Source organism: Dermacentor variabilis, chromosome 7 (genome assembly GCF_050947875.1).
Source record: "Dermacentor variabilis isolate Ectoservices chromosome 7, ASM5094787v1, whole genome shotgun sequence".
Taxonomy (NCBI): domain Eukaryota; kingdom Metazoa; phylum Arthropoda; class Arachnida; order Ixodida; family Ixodidae; genus Dermacentor; species Dermacentor variabilis.
This window is the reverse complement of record NC_134574.1, coordinates 99,752,852-99,773,498: the sequence shown is the minus strand read 5'-3', so window position 1 is coordinate 99,773,498 and position 20,647 is coordinate 99,752,852. Positions and strand designations below refer to the sequence as shown.

Sequence of the window (20,647 nt, the reverse complement as noted above, 5' to 3'; positions counted from 1 at the left end):
GATATCAGTGGATGTAGGCAGAAATGACCGGGCCAGCTCTGAAGGCAGCTGTGGCCAGAGGGCTACTGCACAAGGAAGCCAAGTAGCATTGCGGCGTCTCATTCTGGTAAGGTAAGGCTGGATGCAGCCAGTGCGATTGTTCAGTCGAGGGCACTTCAAACAGTGGATCGTGATCACTGCGAGCTTGCATAGTGGCCGGATGGTTGTAGCTTGCATTCTTGATGTGAGGGACTGTCACTGTGCAAGATGGAGAGGAAGCTAGGCCAGCGCTCGCTTCTCTACAGAAGAGGCACCGATTCCAGGAAGCGCTTCGGGAGTACAGTGAATATGCAGTTCTGTGCTGCGTGCTGTCAAGCCGAGCCCAGGATGTGCCAGACTGAGGGTACCAGATGGCCAAACAGTATTCTAGCGTGGGGAGAACCAGGGCTGTGAAGCGATCACGAAAAGTGCAAGAGGCTGCAATGCAAGAATGGAACCAGCATGATAAAGCCGAGCATGCACCATGATTTTGCCACAGTACGGTGAATGTGAGCTTTAAGTGACAGTTTGGCGTCAAGTTCAATAACAAGTAACACACTTGATGAAACACGCTGCAGCACATTTTGACCCTAGAGTGAGGACGGGAGGCTCAGAGGCACGACAGCTGCAGATTGTTGTCATTGTACAGGACTTGTCAATGGTGCCAATAACAGTGCCAACCTCTCCCTTGATTCTATATTATTTTTAAATGGCAGTCAGTGTAGACAGTCTGCTGAGGGACTAAGCATGTGAGCACCCAAGCATTGCCATTGAACCCATTGTCCCACCCACCCTCCGAATCTAGTACTTTTGATGCCCCCGCGTACGAAATCAAATGAGTTTCATGAAGTCCTAGGGCCACAATCTGGCTGTGAGATACACCAAAACAGAGAGGGCCGGGATCCAGGTTAATTATTCCAGTACACTTAATAGGTGTTCCAATACGCCTGATAAGTGTACTGGCAGGTCTTCAGGGCTATTTTGGATGAGCAAGTGGCAATTCGAGCCCTTGAGAGCCGTAGAAGGCATGCAATCATATTTTCTGACTGTCCGAATTTTGGGACATTTTTTAGGCTCTCAGGGAGTCTGAAAGATAGGACATAGACTGGGTGTGTGTATCTGCAGAAAAAAAAAAAAAAAAAAGAACAAATTAAAATATTTAAGAAGCTTCGCTGTCAACATTGTTCTCACAAGTTTGTGGGTTCGTTTTGGCATGGCATTTCAATGGTAAAGTAAATATTTTGTCACATTTCATTGAACATCCATGGCTTTTGTGAAGGTTATGAAAACAGGCAACAAGAGACAACAAGAGACAACAATAGGCAACAAGAGGCAAATAGGGAAGAGGTAGGACTTAGCTCCGCTGAAGACATGCCTTAATAACACTGCTGCGCACATAAGCGGATAGCCGGGCCTCTGGGCACGCACTGTTGCGTGGGAGTTTTGGAGCGCGTATTTGTTGTGGTCAAGAGCTCAAAAATAAATCGCATTCCTCTTCTCCCACCACCCTTTCTACCCGCGGTGGCTTCAAGAGAGGGCTGTGGCACCGCTACAGACGTTCAAGGTTCCATGCCCTACAGAATTATGCAGTGAAACGACAAACGCTACCCAAATGTCCTCATTACATCAAACATATGCCTTCAAGTATATTATTATTTTAATAAAGTTTTCTAAAATTGTTTGGCTATTCACTTACACTGACAATCATCATTAATGGCTTCTACGTAACTATAACTAGCAGTGTGCTCAATTCACTCATAAACTCACGTTTCAAGAGCTGCGGTGATCTTGACATTGCCACCATCGAGCCTCGCTTTGAGCGTTTCCACCTGGAGAGAGACGCACGAAAAAAAAGGAGCTGAGGCACTGACATGGCAATAAGAAAAGAATTTAACACAATCTCCAGTCTAAGAGCAACACTCAGGCCTCAAGATACATGGCTAGTTGAGTGCTAGAATATGTTGACACATTTTCAGAATTTTTAATTCTTGAAAACTGTGCAGTTAAAGATAGGACATATGGAAAAAAAGAGAAAAAAGAAAGAATGATAAGAACATCTTCAAATCACAGAATACTATACAGGGTGATCACCTTTAAGTTTTCCAAAATGTTTAAAGATTGCCTGTTGCAGATAACATAATTGTAGTCCTTGAGCTAGATTATTCAGAGAGGAAGATATTACTTGCGCTAGACGTCGAAACATGTATTCAACTAATTAACATTTCTGCTAATTAACTCCTTAATTAATTACTTTACGTGCCAGCACATACTGAAATTTACTAATTGTAGCCTGCAAGCTTGCAGGCATATCCACTTGAAGTGAATTTCCATAATGACACTACTTTGGCGATATGTGCCGTCAAACTCACTGTAAAAATGCACCATTGTTCCACATTTTAAACAAAATGCTTTTCCATGCACTTAAAACCAGAATTAACTGTAACACCCATGTATATTATCCCATAATTTGGGAAATAATATCTAGAAACTAATGTCATCCTGGAGATTCGATTAAAGTGTATAAATATTTTAAGCTCACCGGCTACAATTCGTAAATTGCAATGTGTGCCATAAAGTAATTAATTACGAATGTCATTACTGACTTTCTGCTTATTCGTTTAATAGTGTTTCGACTTATCATGCTAGCAATATCTGCCCCTTCGAATAATCCAGCTCAAGGACAAAAATTATGCTATCTGCCACAGGTGACTTTTAGATATTCTAGAAAACTTAAAAATTACCACCCCATATAGTGTATGGCCTCTTCTACTAGGGACACACTGCACGAGATTGAGCAGTTAGAAAGTAAGATCATGAAACATTCGACAGAATGACAGTTCATTTTTGATGTTATTGCAGCAAAGGTTATAAGCTGTCTGGTAGCAATACTGATAGCAGGCTGACGGACATGCGGTGCAGTCCACTGCTAACAGGAACACACGAGTGTAGAGCACATGCAAATTTTTCCCTCTGGTGAGTGTGCTATCGCCCAACTTCACACCAGACAAGTCACTGTCGGTGGTGCTAGCTCCTTTCTGCACAGCTGTGCAGTGCAGTGACATAAGCTTCAGCTGGCACTGGCAGCTGCAACGCCAACAAAGTGAGAGATGCATGTCAGAGTGTTCCCTCTAACAGTGGGCCACACTGTATATACTTCCCAGTTTTGTCGTTTGACATGCCTCAATCATTTCACAGTTGATTTCTCAACGGTGTGTGCGTGTGCGCGTCGACAACTTTTCTTGGCTATGAAGTGAAAGCTATGGGAGTGGAGCTTCAGCATATGACTGTATTTGTACACAACGTAGTCTGGGCACGCTCGGCACCAGTTTTGGTTTCGACAACCTCACACAACCTCTTTACTTTAGTGAAAGCATGTACAATCAACTCAGCGTGAAACAATGTTTATTGAAATCGGATATGGACCAAGTTCGGAACAGCGAGCTTCGGAGTCCGAGTCGGAGCTCCGAAGAAGCCGTATGGCGTCGGTTAGGGCTTAAACGCGCAAATGATGCTGGCGCCAGTAGAGCCAGCGCAGCAGTCAGCTCGCTCACTAATTTCTACATGCCGCAGGTTGCGATTTCCAGATGGGTTCGCACAGACGCGGCAGACCCTTTTTTGTGTGCTTCAACAGTCTTTTGTTGCTGAAGTTGGTCAACGGCGTCTCAGGGGAGTTGATTGGCGGGGCAGCAAGTGAAGAACACTCGCCAGAAGACATGGGCACCATTTTGCATTTGATGAATGTGCAAAACGCACGATCGTCTCGGGTGTGCTAAAACTTGAAAGAGCAAACTAAAAATACCATAACGTACCAATGGCTGACTGGTGAATGTTACGTATCGTTTTAAATTAGGTGCTGTAAAAAATTTTTAAAAGTATTGTTTTTTATTTCCCACATAACAAAATGCAAACAATACCGTGGGACTACTTCCAGCAGCGGTGGAAGAAGCACGCTTAGTTTCCGTAGCCTTTACTTCATAGCCAAGAAAAGTTGTCCGCGAGTATAGACTTTCATTAATGGCACTGCCAACAGTGGCATTGACTTGCTGTTTCAGCAGACCTTTATAGCAGGTTTTTGTCGCGTTCAGTATACTTACACCTTAATGTACTATTCTGTGCAATTACAACACAGCCAGTTTGGCCAGAAAATTAAGAGCTGAGTGTGGTGTCATGGCGTAGCGATGGTATGCAAATGGTAACATGGAGCAAAAAGACAACGCAAAGCTACACTTAGGTGCCAACGATAGTGGCAAGCAGAATCGGTGATTATAAAATCATGCAAAACTGTTCCGAGTTTATTCCAGGGGCAACAATGACATCCTGTGGATATCTTATGGACATCCCCTGCCAGAACATGGATATCCTATAAATGTACCTAATATGTTTTGTGGATGTCCTTTACATGAGCGTTTGGCTGCATTTTCCGTGTCCTGCGGTGATCCTTTGCATGTCCACAAGGAACATTATGGGGAAATGCTGCGTACATTTTACGGACATATTTCAGGGCTTTTTGCAGAGTGTTCGTCCTAATGTCTATTACAGTTGCAGCATACGATGTGTCACATGCAATGGGCAGAATGCCCGTACATCAAGAACGGATACATTTTGTGCACACATTATGTGTGCACACACACGTATGGAAGTGTGTATGGAAGTGAAGCATACTTCTCATTCTGTTAGGCCTTCCCCCAAGCACAAGTGGCTTATTGAACTAGCTGAAGTTTTCAAAATGAACTGCATCAGAAAATTTGTGCGGTATGATGAGCACACAAGCTGTAGACACGATAGCTTCAGACTGCAATTCGAAAATGTGAGAAAGATAATTCTGTTACGAGGAAACTCAAAGAAAAAGCCTCACTTGGAACAAATATTCCCATGTATACCAAAAGGGTCCATATGGTATAACCCTGGGATATCCGTGGACAGATATCTAAAACATGTCCATGGGCAATATCCTTGGGACATCCGTGGTAGGATATGCAAAATTGGACGTCCAGCAGATGCCTTATTTGTCTCCGAAATTGAGCATGGACATTGGGACATGATTTGAATGTCTTACGCACGAAGTATTTTAACCGGGTTTATACATACATGCATCATCTTACATCTCACAGCAGGCAGCGATGCTTGTATCAATTCTATGAAGCATTTGCAATGTGTGTACAATCTGATAATGATCAGCCCACCACGCTATCAGAGCAGTGACATTTGCAATGTTTCTGATGCAGCAAGCACATGCTGCATGAGAGCAATAACATGACAGTGGTGATAATTCACCAAAGGTAGTCACTGGACGAGAGCAATAGAATCAATGCATGACAGCGCTCCAGCCAGAATGCGACAAGAGATACTTGCCTCCTTTTTGAGAACATCTAGTGGTGTGTTAATCTCGCCTTCCGACACGCTGGGACTGATGCGTCCGCCAGGTACTGCACACTGCAAGTGCTGAAGTTGGGGTTAAGAAAAAAAAAAATTTTTTTTTTAGGAAAGACAACGTTTCCGGCAGAACAAAGGTTGATGCACAATAAAAACAGCAGCGATGTGTGCCTATAGCAGTTAGGTGCAAATTGGGCCTAGTTAGTTTGATGTCTCTGAAAGGAATAACAGCATGTGCAGATAAAAGGAATTGCACAACCAAGAAAACGTACTGAAGGAGCCCACCTGTAGGCAGAGCTGCAGATTGCTGATGGCGACTGCGAACATAACCGAATTGATGTGCTCAGTTGTTCAAAGCACAATGGTATTTCACATTCGCTCGTCAATAAGTACAGTAATAAGCTCAATAAGTAATGATAGGTAATAAGTTCAATAAGTAGAGCTGTGACAACTAAACTTTCACGCAAAATGTTCCAGCAATGAATCTGCAAATGAAAAGACGATAAAGTACCATCACCCACTCACCTTTGCGCTTTTGATTGGTTTGTTCATGCGGCAGGCCTTCTTAATGTCGATTTCTGTAGTATTTACACAGCCCGGCTGTAGGAGATGTCAAGCAAAAGGTGACATCAGTAGCCACCCCCAAAAAAAGGACAAACACTTCTGACACAGCACAAATGCCACAAAGTGTCACATCATCCTAACTTTTAAATGCAGCATCATGCAAAAGTTGTGCGTTTTATATAGTTTCTCTCAGGGCCGAGGCATTACAATTAAGAAGTTGGTGGCATGAAAGCAAGAAAACAGAACATATTTTAACAGTGTAGCCAGTTTAAGTTTTTTTTCCCCCTCTATTCTTAAAGCCTGCCCTGAGCACAGCCTTTTCAAGGGATACTCATATGCTTTATATAATGATGATTTGCCTTTGTACACACCACACAAGCAGTAGAAAACTCAGAACAGCAAAGACTGACAACCAACGCATTGTGAGATCACAGTGACCTTTTCAGCTACTTTGCCGTTATTAATTTTGCCTGCATCAAAAAATGTTCGGTATGAACTTGCTCAAAGCAGGTAATCCTCTCTGGTGTCCTTTCATCATCGAAAGATTTCAAATGGAAGGTTCAAAGACTGATGAACGGAACATTCTTGCAAACAGAATTCATTTTTTGGAAATCTTGACAACATTCATAAGATTGCGAAATGAGCCCAAATTGATAAACTCTACAAAAAAGAATTAATGACATGAGGTACCAGCCAGATACTATACCAAAGAGAGAAGAGATGCCACCACCACTTACCACTGGTCTATGTACATCCCAAAAAGCCCTCTCTTGGCTGTCGAGGACTTTCCTTTCTAACTTGTCCCTTTTCTTGTCAACCCTGGACAAGGGAGGGAGAACCGGAGAGAGACCCATGGTGTTGACAACCAAACACAATGCAATGCAGCTGAAGTCATTTCGTTTGCAGGTATATGTATATGTGGAACCACTGCTACATTATACAACATGCACCTTTCCAAAAAGAATTTTTTTTAAAATAAATAAGGTACTTCTCAATCTAGAGCGCATTATTCTGTAGGATCCAGCAACGTGTGAATGACTTCTCACTATGTTTGCAATCACTGGGAAGGATTGCACTTTGCGACATCACAACACAACAGAGATCTCATTATCACAAGTGATGGGTAATGAGGTATTGCTTTCACAGCGAACATAGCGCACACTAATATTAGAGCCCTAGCTGTTCAGCTAGTTGGTATGTACATGGTCATTTAGAATGAAAACAGCATTCACTATAGTGGCGCTGCACTGTCTCTGTCTTTTTCTTGCTAGTGTTCACCGTTTTCCTTTCAAATGGCAACGCAGCCCAACAGAACACTCTCTTTTAGTGAGGTGCAATTGGCTGTGCTAATCTGAGTGTCACGGCCTTAGCAAGAACAGGTCATTCAAGCCCCCGAGTTTCTCACAGTCACCGATATATCCAAGTAAATTTCATCCCAAACTTTTCTGACTTCAAAACTGCCAGTCTGGACCAGTTGGTGCGTACCGAAGTGGGAGAAAAACAGTGCAGAAGACAGGACGAACTGATGGACAAAAACATAGGGGTGCCATGTGTGTCATCCTGTATTTCATCATCCCACCTTCTGCACTACTTGTTCCTACTTTCTCTCGCTTACCACTGAAAATACAGCAGTCCCCACGCCTACAGAGAATGTGAGCTCTCCAGGTTAACCACCGTGATGCATGTGGATTGCTATTGCAAAGGGAATGTGCAACACATATACCCTCCGAGGTCAGGCTTGCCGAAGTCACTCCCCCTACATCATGCTGCAGACGTACACAGCAGACAGCATTTGTGGCCTAGCAGCTCCTGCTAGGTTGTCCATCAGTGTAATGTTGATAGCCTTTGCCTTCATTCATGTTTCTCACTCTACTACTCTCTCTAGCGGTAAATATGCACATTAATAAACACTAGCTAAATTGAGGCCAAGTTCTCCCGAAATACTGACTCCCCCGAGACATCCTCTGAAATACTGACTCCCCCAAGATATCCATATCTTAGTCAGGGATATTAAAAGGATGTTTTGATGAGTGCACTTTCTGTCTGTTTATTCTGACTTTCACGAGACACAAACATGCAATGTGGCAAAGTACACTTTGAGTACAAGAACTTTATTTTCTGCTTCTAGAACTACGAGAAGCTCCAATGCTCATGATGATTCAAAGTTCGATAATTAAAAATTCTGCCAGATTCAATTAAATCTCAAAAGCTGTGATGGCCTGCTGTGTTTTCAATGGATTTAAAGCCTCCCAACTTAAGTAATGCGTTTCGTCAATTTAAACAATTGGTTTACTGAGGGTAGGAGAGACGATAACGCACATATAGTATAACTGTGTTTGATATTTAACATTTGATATTCACTTAATATTCAAACTGCCGCATACGTTCATTGGTGCCAGCATCAGATGGCACCACTGAAACTAGTCGTGCAACTGCAATGACAAGCTGACAAGATGAGGCAGCGACACAACCACCTTCACAATGAATTTAAACATGCTTAGACCCACAGAGCTGATCGCATCATTATCCCATTTTTTTCTCAAAAGCTGTGCTTTACCAATTTCTTATGTTACCCAGTTGAATGTTATTGTTCTGTCTTGGTAATTTCATATTTGGTCAACACGTTTTCTATTTGATAAATGTCTGGCAGAAGCAGCTGTCACAAATGCTGCATGTTCAGCTAGTGCTCGGAAGATGTTTCTCTGTATTATGGTTCTTTGGCATACTACTCACTTGGCCTGGGCCTCAGCCTGCATGAAGATGAACTCCCACTTGCGTGAGAACATCTTCTGAAGCCGGGCCAGGTTCTCAGCCTCGTAGTCGGCCAGTTCCAGGCGGGCCTTGTTCTGCATTGTTCTCTTGCACAGGTACACGGCTGAACAGCCAATCACCACCGAAAGGGAAGAAGAAAGGGGTTGATGAAAAACAAGCTGCATCAATTAATTAAGCAGAGAATGAATGCAAAGCACAGAGTCTTCCAAAGAGGTGCAACGTGATGGCAAGGCTTGATTGTTAGACCATCAATGGCAGTTGACTGCCATTAATGAATACTCTTCCCATTAGCTGAAAGCTATAGCAACCAACAAAACTGACTGATGAATGGGGTAAAAGAAACATTCCCAATGCAACACAGGGGCTATGAGAAATGCCGTAACGGCAAATTCCGGATGGCGTAATTGTGTCATCACAGATTTCAGTATTGAGCCATTTTCCAAGAAAAGGATATAAAAACTGGCCAGGCTGAGCTTTTGTGTATGTTTTCAAATACCACACACTCCTTTTTCAACAGTACACAACTAGCTAACCTCTAGCAGATGTTGTCCTTATTTAATTACATCAAGGGCAACTACTGTACAAACAACGACGTAGTGTAGCCATCTATCCTGTCATGTTTAGTCCCTTTCTAATGTACCGAATATCTGCTCATGGTAATACTGACTTATTTGTGACTTGGGAAACGTAATCAACAAATTCACCTTAGTGTAATAGTATTTATGTTTGGTGCACACTTAATCTCAGGTGCTATGCGCTGTATTCATTGATAACCCAGTCGTGCATTAACAAGCTGTCAAAATAGAGGCATAGGTAGTTAGCTATTGGTAGAGGGCAATAAAAATGAAGGCGTATCAGTGAATCAACAGTTAAACAGATCCACTTCAGAGCAATAGTGGTCATCAGAAGGTGGAGAACAGAGCTTACCGTAGTCAGTATTTTCAGGTTCCCAGCAATTTGAGGGCCAGAAGTAAGGCGTCTGGAAGAACACAAACAAGAGATTCAGTGATCAAGTTAAGTTGAGGCATTTTTGTGAATATAAGTCACCGAAAAGCGACTAACAGTTGTCGAGCAAGGTATGTCACTGGAGTCAACACTTTGGCAAGAAGACTTGTCCACATCAGGGCATCAGGAGTTGTTGCTCTGATGAAGACAAGCCCCCTTATCAAAATATTTGGCTGCAGTGACATCTCTTGTTCGACTGCTATCGAACACTTCAAGTCTCCATCTTCTGTAAAACTGCCATGTTTAAAACCCCGGTCACATGAGGCACTTGAGCCAGATCTAGATCAATTTTCTCTATCACGATCGGCACCCTTCTGCAGCTTTCAAAATGGAGGCAGTTGCAATCTAGAAAATAGCACCCGATCAGGCTTGATCGCGATTGTAAGTGTCCCATGGTTACACCGGCATAAGTCATCAAGAAGACTGAGAAGGGACTTCGAGCCACAATTAAAAGATTATTAACAATAAATCGGTTGACATGGAAATCTGACCATGAAATCTTCCCACCAGAGGATCTTTTGCAATATGTAGATGGCCTGTGCTTTGTAATTTCTATGAAAGCGGTAAGTTTACACTTTTGGCCAACTACGAGTGAAATGGTAGAGTTAACATTGGTGTACCTGGAAGCGATAAAAGGTGCCGTCTGCCTTGACGGTGAGCACGTGGTCATCGATGGGGAAGAAGTAGCCATGCGAGGCCATGAGGTGTGCCAGGTGTAGAGCTTCCGCTGAGAGCAAAAGCAAGTGGACACGATAAGCACGCACTCGTCGGCTACTCTGCAATACACGTAGCTGCTACAATACTCGTTTGGTGACCGTGTGTGCAGGCATCAGTGGCTGCTGTTCAGTTCATAGCGATTTACCTAGGCCGACTAACTTGACTACTAGCAAAGTGCCAGGTGTGTTAGCAAGGTGTGGTAGTTAGCATCATTGTCATCATCATCAGCAGCCAAATTTATGTCCACATCACGATCATAGCTTCTTCCAGAGATCTCCAATTGCCGCTGCCTTTCATCGGTGGACTCCACATTATGCCTGCAAATTTTTAATCATCTGCCGTCATCAACTGCATTTTCCTTTCCTTCAGTAATTCCGTTATCCTATAGTATACCACCAGTTCTATGCATTACATGTCCCGCCAAATTCTATTCATTCCTCTTACTCTCAACTAGAACATCAGCTACGCTCACTTGCTCTCTCATCCACTCTGCTGTCTTTCTGTTTCTTAACATTATGCCTATTATTTTATTGCAATAGCAATTACATGCACGCGCCAGGCGCATTTCTGCTGCTGCCTTGATGTTCCACATAAAGTCCAAGGGCGACAACATTGTCGCCGCGCGAAGTGGTACATAGAACATGTGCTGAACATACAAGCGACATTATTTGCTAAAAAAATTTTTGCCGGAAACCTGGAAAAGTGATAGTACAGCATCCCAAATGAGCTTGTTTTTGTTGGCACTTTGAAAGACAACACCACACTGGGTAGCTCTGTAGTTCCTGCTCTGCATGCTGGTTTAGAGTGTAAAAAGCAAGGCAATGTCATACACACAAGGGCTTATTATTGCAACTGCTAATGGCTTAGGGTGCCAAATTTTTATGCCACCCATCTAGTGATGCACGGAAGAACTTTATGGGATTTACCTTTGTGTGAATTGAAATTCAGAATGCTTGCCACATGCACACAACGTCACAAGATGGGCACTCCTGACTACACGACTAGCAAATCTGAAACAAGAACCTGTCAGCTGACAACGTCTGGGAGGATTGATAATCAAAAACATCCCCCTCCTCACCTAGGCGCCATATTTGATGTGGCTGAAACCATTTCGTCAAATATTCGAATTGAGAATATTCAGCTACTGCCCTGTGACATGCAATTATGGTTAATTCTTTAACTTAACAAGAAAAATGTAATGCCATTCCCCCTAAAATAAACCTTAACCCATTTATATCACACTTCATGAATGTTATGTATATTATGTATGTATCACATTTCATCCAGAAATGTCAAACTACCATGAACAATTTCTCTTTACACAAGTATGACATAGTCTGCACACAGTACTAGACCACAGCACAAGAATCATTAGCATCAGCAGCATGGAGGCGGGACTCTTTAGGGAGCAGTAGTGCATTTGTGGGAACCAAGGGTTTTATATAACGCATTATTAGAGTTTGCAGCAACTGCAAACGAGCAAATGAAATCTGCTAAGCAAATTAAAAGAAGCAATTCTTCGGTGAGTTGGGTCAGTGAGTCAGGGAAGAGAGAAATTTCAACTCACTCTGGTCGTCGACGTCAAGGTTCTTCATCATCCACGCAATCAGATCAGCTCCTGCAGTGCAAACATATGATGAGACAGAGCACAGCTAGTATATGAACTACTGCATGTGCAAATTACAGTTCGAACCGCATCTTAACATGGTTGCATCGAATACAAAAGCAACTTTGTCACATCTGATATTTGTAGTTGGTGCACATGCTCATATTGGCAAAAAGAAATTATGATTAAGTCTATGTGAAAGAATGCAAACACAATGCCTGCAATAAGCCAGGAAAGGGTCCCATGTCAATTTTGATGGAGGAATGGAAGGTTGCCACGCTAATACGCGGCACATTAACAGCTCTGAATTGCAAACGCACTTTCCAGCATAGTCAATGCCCCACCATGCAATCGGCTAAATGCGTGGAGTTGGCACACTGGCCTGCCGGCTGCAGGCCGGCCAAGCCACGTGACTGGCCAAAACATGCACGCATGTCCAGAGTGTGCCTCTTCAAGCTGTTTTTGCCGAGTATTTCATGTTCATGCCACCAGAATATATAATTAGAGCTGCGAAAAAACAAATACGGCCAAACCTCGATATAACGAAGTCTGTAAAATCGGCAGTTTGTTTCATCAAAATTTCGTTGTATTGAAATTCGACCTTTTATGCACGTAAGCACAGTCGCCGATCGATTTTTCTTACACGGAAAGGGGTCACAGAATTTTCCGAATTATCGGACAATCGAAAAAAAGCAAATTTGAATGAGAGAACAATTCCTTTTGATGAATTTGGCAGTCGGCGATGAATGATATGGATTCATGCAACGCCAACGATATCTTCACATCGGCGGTAAGAATTAAGCAAAGCCAGCCGTACTTTCGCACGCAATCCACCCGAACAGCCCGTGCTAAGGCAACGCTATCAGGAAAAGCGTCAGCCCCTGAGAGCGTGCTTGTTAACTTAGTTATTAAGCAAATGTTTATAGCACTTTATAAATATGAACTACTAAACCTACTAATAATACAGCGTATAGCTGTCTAATTAATTTGCTATTGCAATCTTTGCCGTTCGGGCGTAACCGTGACTTTTTTTCATCAAGCTTAATAGTATTACGTGGGCATTCCAGAAAAAATTAAGCAGCACATGATTTTGCTGAGCAAGAAGGAACAAATACTAAGAGAGACTAACACATCACACAATACAACGAACAACTTTTTCTTATTATTGCGATGGCAATCCCATGATCCCGGCGACGTCGACGTTAGGGAGGCACGTCAGTGCGCGTGTCTCCTATAGTCCCGCTGCGGCTGCGAATCATGGTGAGCGGGGCGGCACGCCCCCTATCTTGGAGCTGATTTGCAGTAAGTAGAAAGACTAGGCACGCTGAGGCCTGGTGGCTTCGCGTGCACTGTCTTCTAGTGCACACTGAGGCGAGAGGCAGCCCGAATATCAATTCGCTCGCCACTGCTGCCGCTGTTTACCATGCCAGCGTTGCGACAGTGAGTGTTCGCAGTCGTCAAGTGGGATCTCTTCATGTTTGTTCATGCACGTGTGACACCATGCTTGTTAACTTAATTAGTAAGCGAATGTTTACTTCAATTTATACAGCCGATAAACTATGAACCTCGCTTCATTTAGTTCTCTAGTACTTTGCTACAGCCATCAATGCTTTGCCTCTCGGGTGAAACGGCGTCCTTTTATTATCACCTAAGACCTCGCTATAACAAGGCTGAAGGGCGAGCCACACTTAGTTATATAACGATTCTCCACCGTCACGGCTCACATTAGCCACCAGGAACAGTGGTGCGGGGTGCTGCTAATAGCCGTGCAAACCCTGCAATGCAAACGCCCTGCTACACGCCGCCGACAGACCAAGAAAGATTAGCGAGATTGACTATAATTTCTCCAAAGCAGCTATTAATGGTAATCTACCTTCGCCATCGTTGTGCACGCACTGAGTGGCCTCCAAGATCCACGAGCTGTTAGATTTCGGAGGCTACGCGCACAGGTTAGTGTTTCGTGAGCATGCCGGCGAAGCGCTTGAAGCCTCTGACATCTAAGGTTACTGTATCAGCTAGCATTCAATAATAACTGACACCGACTCTACTGACGGCTAGTAGACGACTCTAAACAACAAAAAGCATGTTTCTTTAAGCTATATTGTCCAGTGACGGATGTTGCACAGAACGAGAAGCTTGTCACGCCACTCCACCAGCACGTTCACGAAATGCTGATAAAACGATCAATATACAGGGTGTTTTTTAGACAATACATTTTTTTATCACGTGAGACCTCATTTATTTGTGTTGTCTTTCCCACATTTGTTAGACTTCGTGTAACATGCAGAAAGGAGTTTCTATTTTTGTTTTTATGTCTTCGTGTTGTTCAAACTTTAGTCATGATATCTAGATCTGAAAATGTTCGTTTTCTCAGCATGTATATTTGTTGCCATGAACAACAGTATTGATGTGTGTTTTGTGTACTTTATAACATAAAGTGGCAGTAAGATTTATTGTATTTTGAAGCTGTACTGGGCCCATTATTTGTCTTATTTACAGCAGAGCAGCGACAGTGAAATGCAGTGAAGCACCTGACCGGTTGTTATATAACACTGGTTGGGTGCTTGAATGCATTCGACTATCGCTGTTTCAAGGTGTGTGTGTGTGTGTGTTCACTGATTATGTTTTCCCCGCACGGCTCTCGCGTCTCCTGTAATCCGGCTTCTCCCCGTAGCTTAAGCCCCGGCGGCGGTCGGTGTGGTTGCAGCATATTACCAGAGATGGCGCGAGAGTTGCGCTGCTAACGCAACCCTCGCGCGGACACTTCGCGTGTGCGCCGACCCGCTTCGCGAGACCGTCTCGCGAGGCTTCGGAGCGGGGCACAGGAATGGATGAACACGATCGTTCGAACGCGCCACCATTCGCGTGACCGTACACGCGAACCATTAGGCGTTGGTGTGCAGCACGGGGGCGAACATATTCGCCTGCTATCCGGTCGCAATGAGTCGGATTTCCTCAATTTGTCACGCGGCCATCGGCATGTTCTGTTAGCAAGCGTTAGTGTATGGAAAGTGCAATCAATGTCCTTGTGATTGTTTGCACTACTGTGTTGTCGTTCCTTTGTCCCAAGAGCACGGGTGAGACCCCACAAATGTGTGTGTGTGTGTGTGTGTGTGTGTGTGTGTGTGTGTGTGTGTGTGTGTGTGTGTGTGTGTGTGTGTGTGTGTGTGTGTGTGTGTGTGTGTGTGTGTGTGTGTGTGTGTGTGTGTGTGTGTGTGTGTGTGTGTGTGAACGAGAAAGGGAACCGAGGACCCGAATTTTCATTAATCATATCATAAGAAGACTTCTTATATGATACATATAGAGACGACACACATACAGTGCGAAATACGTCCGCCACAGGATTCCATCTCGGATGTCCGAGGATGTACAAATTTGTTTTTCGGATATCCATAAGACGTCCGATGGACGTCTGCTGGGGATTTCCGGATGTCCATCGGATGTCCGTTATATCGGAAACGGATATCCATAGGACGTACGACGGATGTCAGTGGTTGCTTGACAGTTAATTAATGAATGTTTGTTGATTAGTTTATGAAGCTCACGTTATCAGAGACAAATTACATCCGCCTCGCCCACGAACTCGTCTGCAAAAACGTCATGTTCACTGAGCTCACTGCCTTTTTATGAAAAATACGGATAATAATAAAAAAAAACATCCAGCATATTTTCGGCGATATGCCCCCACCGAGGCAGACGAGCATGAGCTCTAGACTGCGCATGTGCAGCAGTTTATCGCAGCCGAGTTTAGAGGGCGTAGCGTATGTACCAAGTTACCTTGTTCGTGTTTTATTCCGGCGTACTACTACTACATTGTAGTGTATTCTAGTACACTATACATGTACGAGCACAGTTAAAATGAGAAACTCAGAGCTAGTTCGACTGTGTCTCCCCTTCTGTCCTTTGCGTTCCGTCGTTGCCGTTAGGCTATCTACTCCCATCCTGAGATTAATCCTCAACTTAAAAAACAACACTTCGTTGACCACCGCCACAGGGGATTGAGCTCACGCACTTACAGGAATGTGCAGTTCAAAGCCGGACACGCTACCTAAAGCGATATCGCGCATCTTAGACTTGAAAATTTGTGCGGGGCTTTGTGCACCACTACAACTCAGAGTGGTGGCAGCATCTGCGCACGTACGTAGGAGAACACGCTAAGCAATCCTTAGTGGACAATATCGACAGCGCTTGTTCTACATGCCATCTTCTAGCAATGCGCGGCGTGCCGTGAGTGCGTACAGATGACGAGAAAGTGTGCTGCCAACGTCGCCCAGAAAGCACGAGGCCTGTGCACTTCGATTCATGACGTCATCCTACCTTGCCCGACTGCCGTAGAATCTAATGGGGATGCTCCCGAGTAAGCCGCGGTGATTGTGACGTCACCGGTTTTCTCACGGCGGGCGTGACTGGAAATTTCGGTCCAATTAAGCAGCATGACGTCATAAAGCAGAGTGTGCAGGCCTGCTGTCTAGGAGGCGTTGGCACGATGCAGTACCCGTAGAGCGCCTGTGCGTAGCAGCTGACTCCTAAAGCCTAAATTCTGTAGATAAAACAAGTGTATAGTAAAACCAACTTGGCAGCGCGACCTGCTATAGCCAGCAGCTCGCGGGGAGTTTTCAGCTGCTGCATCAGGCGGGTTAATAGCAGGGTCGCGCGCCGCCAAATTGCGGCCTTATCGGTGCAACATCACCAGTAAATATTCATTCTGAAGTAACGAAAGGTTCATCGTATCATAGAATATAGAAAACCTTTGCTTTGTTAAAACAATATGTTAAGTTCATGAATTGATTTCTATGGTAAATTGAATGCAATTAGGAATAGTACTTCATTACATCGATTAGTTCGTTATAACGATGTGTTACTGTATTATTAACAGCTGTATGCCGTTACGTGTGTGATGAATAGTACGAAAAAAAATCCGCAAAACCCAACTCACGATGACTTTCGACGGTAATGTCATTGCCATTCGAGCAATGTAGCGATACACCGCATTGCTGAATACACGTTCATTTAAATTTTGTGGTGGCCAATCTAATGGCGAATTCCAGTGGGCGAACAGGAGCACTCAAAAGCACGCTGAAAGTGCTCTTTCCAGGCGCGGCGTGTTTCAGCGGTCGAACAGGAGTGGGAGCGCCGTCATCCAGTGGTAGAACAAGAGCAGTTTCGCCGCGCCGAGAGCACCATGGAGCAGTCCGCACTGCTCTCGCCTGAAAAGCAGAGTGCGGAGAAAGTCACGTGATTCAAGCCATCATATCCTTCTCATTTTTATTTATTCTGCTTCAGCCGGCGAGCGTAGCGGCAGCCAAGCGTAGTCGCTGTTTTGGCCCCAGCGACCTTGACATCGTTGATATGAACGAGCTTCGCAATGATTCAGCGACAGATACTGGCATTTCTAGTCCACCATCTTTCTCATCGGATGCGCGGAGGACAGCGGCAGCAAAGCATCTTCGCCTTGCTGAAGTGCTTGAGACGCTTGATGGTGACAGCAGTGAAAGCTACTGTCACCGGATGCTTCGGAGGATGCGTTGGCGTAACACAGATGTATGTTATAGGCGGCTGCGAACCGGTGAACGCCCGACGATCACAAAACGGTTACACGCGTTTTGCCGCTCTGCCACAAAGAATGCTGGGACGTCGATTACTTGTGTCACATGGTACATTTCTCCTCACACGTCCCCCTCCAACCTTGCTCTCCGGCTGTACGCGGCATTCAAGCGGCGGGTCGAGTGTTCGGGCACTCACTGCGCTAGCACCCGACTCCACACTGCGCCGTGCTCTACTCCTGTTGTCTCAGTGGAATTCGCCATAAGACTTCCGTTGCTTCGGCTGATGAGACATATATAATGTCTCCGGTTTTGGCCCATTTTACTATGACCCTTGTGTGCAATGCCAGCCCTGGGCATGAAGACGATTGTACGGCGACACAGTGACGTCGATGGAATGATGAACACGGTACGACGACGGCACGACAATGACATGACGATTCTGAAATGATGACGATAGTGTGACAATGGCGTTGCAACGACAACAGAATGAGGACAATGGGATGACGACGATTGCTTGACAATGACTGCATCACGAAGAATATAACGACGATGGCGGAACGACGACGGTATGACGACAACGAGATGAAGCTGGAATGACGACGACACAACGGCATAACGACAATGATACGACTACGAACGCATGTTAACTACTGCGTGTATGACGACGATAAAGTGACGATGATGGCATGACAACAGTATGACAACAATGGAATGAAGATGAGGGTAGGACGACAAATATGGCGTGACGGCGACCATATGGCGACAAAGGCATGACGACGACAGTTTCTCAAGAATCAGTTGAGGAAGCTGGAGTGACAATGGTGAATCAACCACGACGATAGTATGAGAACGAATGCATGGCAGGACTGTATGACGATGGTGCTGCAACGACGATGGTATGGCGAGAGTCGGACGACGAGGCTGGAATGGCGACGACGCAACAACCACGATGGCATCACGATACATACCTATATAGGGGCCAAACTATTAGACAACTTGAACTATTGGGCCGGGGTAAAAGGCACGAACGAGCATCAGATGATGAAGCTGGAATGACCATGATGGCATCACGACACATACCTATATAGGGGCCAAACTATTAGACAACTTGAACTATTGGGCCGGGGTAAAAGGCACGAACGAGCATCAGATGATGAAGCTGGAATGACCATGATGGCATCACGACAACGAACACACACCTAGTGGCCCAAGCTATGCAACTTGAGCCACTGCGTTGACGTAAGAGGATGGGCAGATGGATGGATGGCACTGTAAGCTCAAATTTGGCAGCGCACGAATTTTTGCACAAATATTACTAAGTCCTAGTAGAATGTTCCATTTTTTGACTTACACGTAAGGGCACGCTCTCATTCGTGTTCTCTCAGAAGATGCACTCTGACCCGTTGTGGGTGCGCCACATGCCGCTTCCATGTATGCAGCCTCCCACAACTTGGACTGTATACAAGATGGAGGAACTCGAATATATAAAGGAAAAACAGGGCGACTCACCGGTGAACACGCTGGGTATCTTGGACATGAAGCTCTTGACCGTCCGCACGGGCACACCGGTCTGTTCGTTCTGCATGCGCTCCACGATGTGCTCCATCTGCGTCGGGGAGGAAGAACGCATCGTTGCGTGCTCGGTAAACGGGTTGCGACAGACGGCTATGTATAATAGGTCACACGAGAAGTTGTTTCTACGGAGCGAACAGATTATCGCCATTTAGAATTTGGTACGCATACAATTGTCAGTACATGTTTTCTAGCGAACGTGCATTTCGTACGAACGGATGGGCTTCTATAAACGCACGCACAAATTTCTTGAAGGCAGCATAGAAATTGTTCCTTAGAAATCGGTGCGCATCTCTGTTAAACACGTATGGCTGATATGGACAGGTTTCCGCAGACAGGCAATTTTAGACTTTAAAGAATGCCGCCGCCGTCTGGAAGATGTTGAAGTAACGAGTGTTACGTGTTTGGTTGACTAGAATTGATATGAATGAGATAAAAGTGAGGTACATCAATGGAAATACGAGTTCGTACAATTATTTTCTCATATGATAAACACACTCACAAACATTTCACCTGTACATATTGCAACCAACTATCACACACATCACTGCTCAATATCTTCACTGGCATCATCATCAAATTCTTCACTTGATTGGTTAGACGAACTGTCTTATTCCATAACTTTCGTCGTCATCCATTCATCCATGGATTCACATTCTCCTTCTCGGCTGTTCTTAATTAGCACAAACACCATCCTGTGATCAGTGAAGTAGAGTTAGGTACGGAACTTATTCGGTCCACGACGCATTCCGCCCCCCTTCCATCGAAGTCAGAGAAAACCAAGTCCAATGCAGTTCCCCATTGGGTGGTCGGTTTGTTGACGTCTGATTCTAGTTTCAAGCCGAACAAGCCTTCCATTCTTGCGTAAAAAGTACTTTCTTTGCGATTGAAATCACCCACGAGTAGCGCAGGCAGACTTCCATTCGTGGAAATGCACTCGGACATACGACGGCGATGGTATCGTGAATGGCCACATTGGGTTCTTTACAGCTCTTTACACACACCTGCACGCAGGCCTAATTTTAGTGGCCGCCACCCCGGCTATGACGTCACACCGAGAGCCGCCATCTTGGATTTGGGATACCGGAACTATCGCGCCATATATCGTCCCATGACATCACGTGGTTCCACCTCTATCCGCCATATTGGACCGCTACGTCATCACTGGCACCCGAATTTGGCCGCTATCTTCGATTTAAGATTCCTAAACTATGCCGCCATCTTTGACTATGACGTCATAAACACGTGGATTCACTTCTATCCGCCATATTGGATTACGTCATCATCATTGGTACCAGAATGTGGTCGCCATCTTGGATTATGACGTCACAATCGCGTGACGTCACCAATCATCAATAGGGTTGCTATTGATTTACTGTGGGGCCGCCATCTTCGATTTATCGGTGACGTCATCAACTGGCGGCCATCTTAACTATATCAGTGACGTCATCAATCAATCACCAATTTGATATAC

At 44.7% G+C, this 20,647-nt stretch overlaps 1 protein-coding gene across 3 annotated transcripts in view; it reads right to left on the bottom strand.

The window, feature by feature from the left end:
• Positions 1 to 20,647, bottom strand: part of LOC142587691 (regulator of G-protein signaling 7-like) — a 91,660-nt gene that overhangs the window by 33,105 nt on the left and 37,908 nt on the right. For all 3 annotated transcript variants that reach the window (XR_012829608.1, XM_075698869.1, XM_075698870.1), the window contains exons 2-10: positions 19,111 to 19,207; positions 12,017 to 12,067; positions 10,353 to 10,459; positions 9,655 to 9,706; positions 8,689 to 8,830; positions 6,693 to 6,774; positions 5,917 to 5,991; positions 5,371 to 5,460; positions 1,786 to 1,847 (exon numbers count right to left, since the gene is read on the bottom strand). Coding sequence is in view for 2 of the 3 variants with exons in the window: in XM_075698869.1 (XP_075554984.1) it covers positions 1,786 to 1,847; positions 5,371 to 5,460; positions 5,917 to 5,991; positions 6,693 to 6,774; positions 8,689 to 8,830; positions 9,655 to 9,706; positions 10,353 to 10,459; positions 12,017 to 12,067; positions 19,111 to 19,207 (758 nt within the window). In the remaining variant the exon portion in view is untranslated. The remainder of the gene's footprint in view (positions 1 to 1,785; positions 1,848 to 5,370; positions 5,461 to 5,916; positions 5,992 to 6,692; positions 6,775 to 8,688; positions 8,831 to 9,654; positions 9,707 to 10,352; positions 10,460 to 12,016; positions 12,068 to 19,110; positions 19,208 to 20,647) is intronic.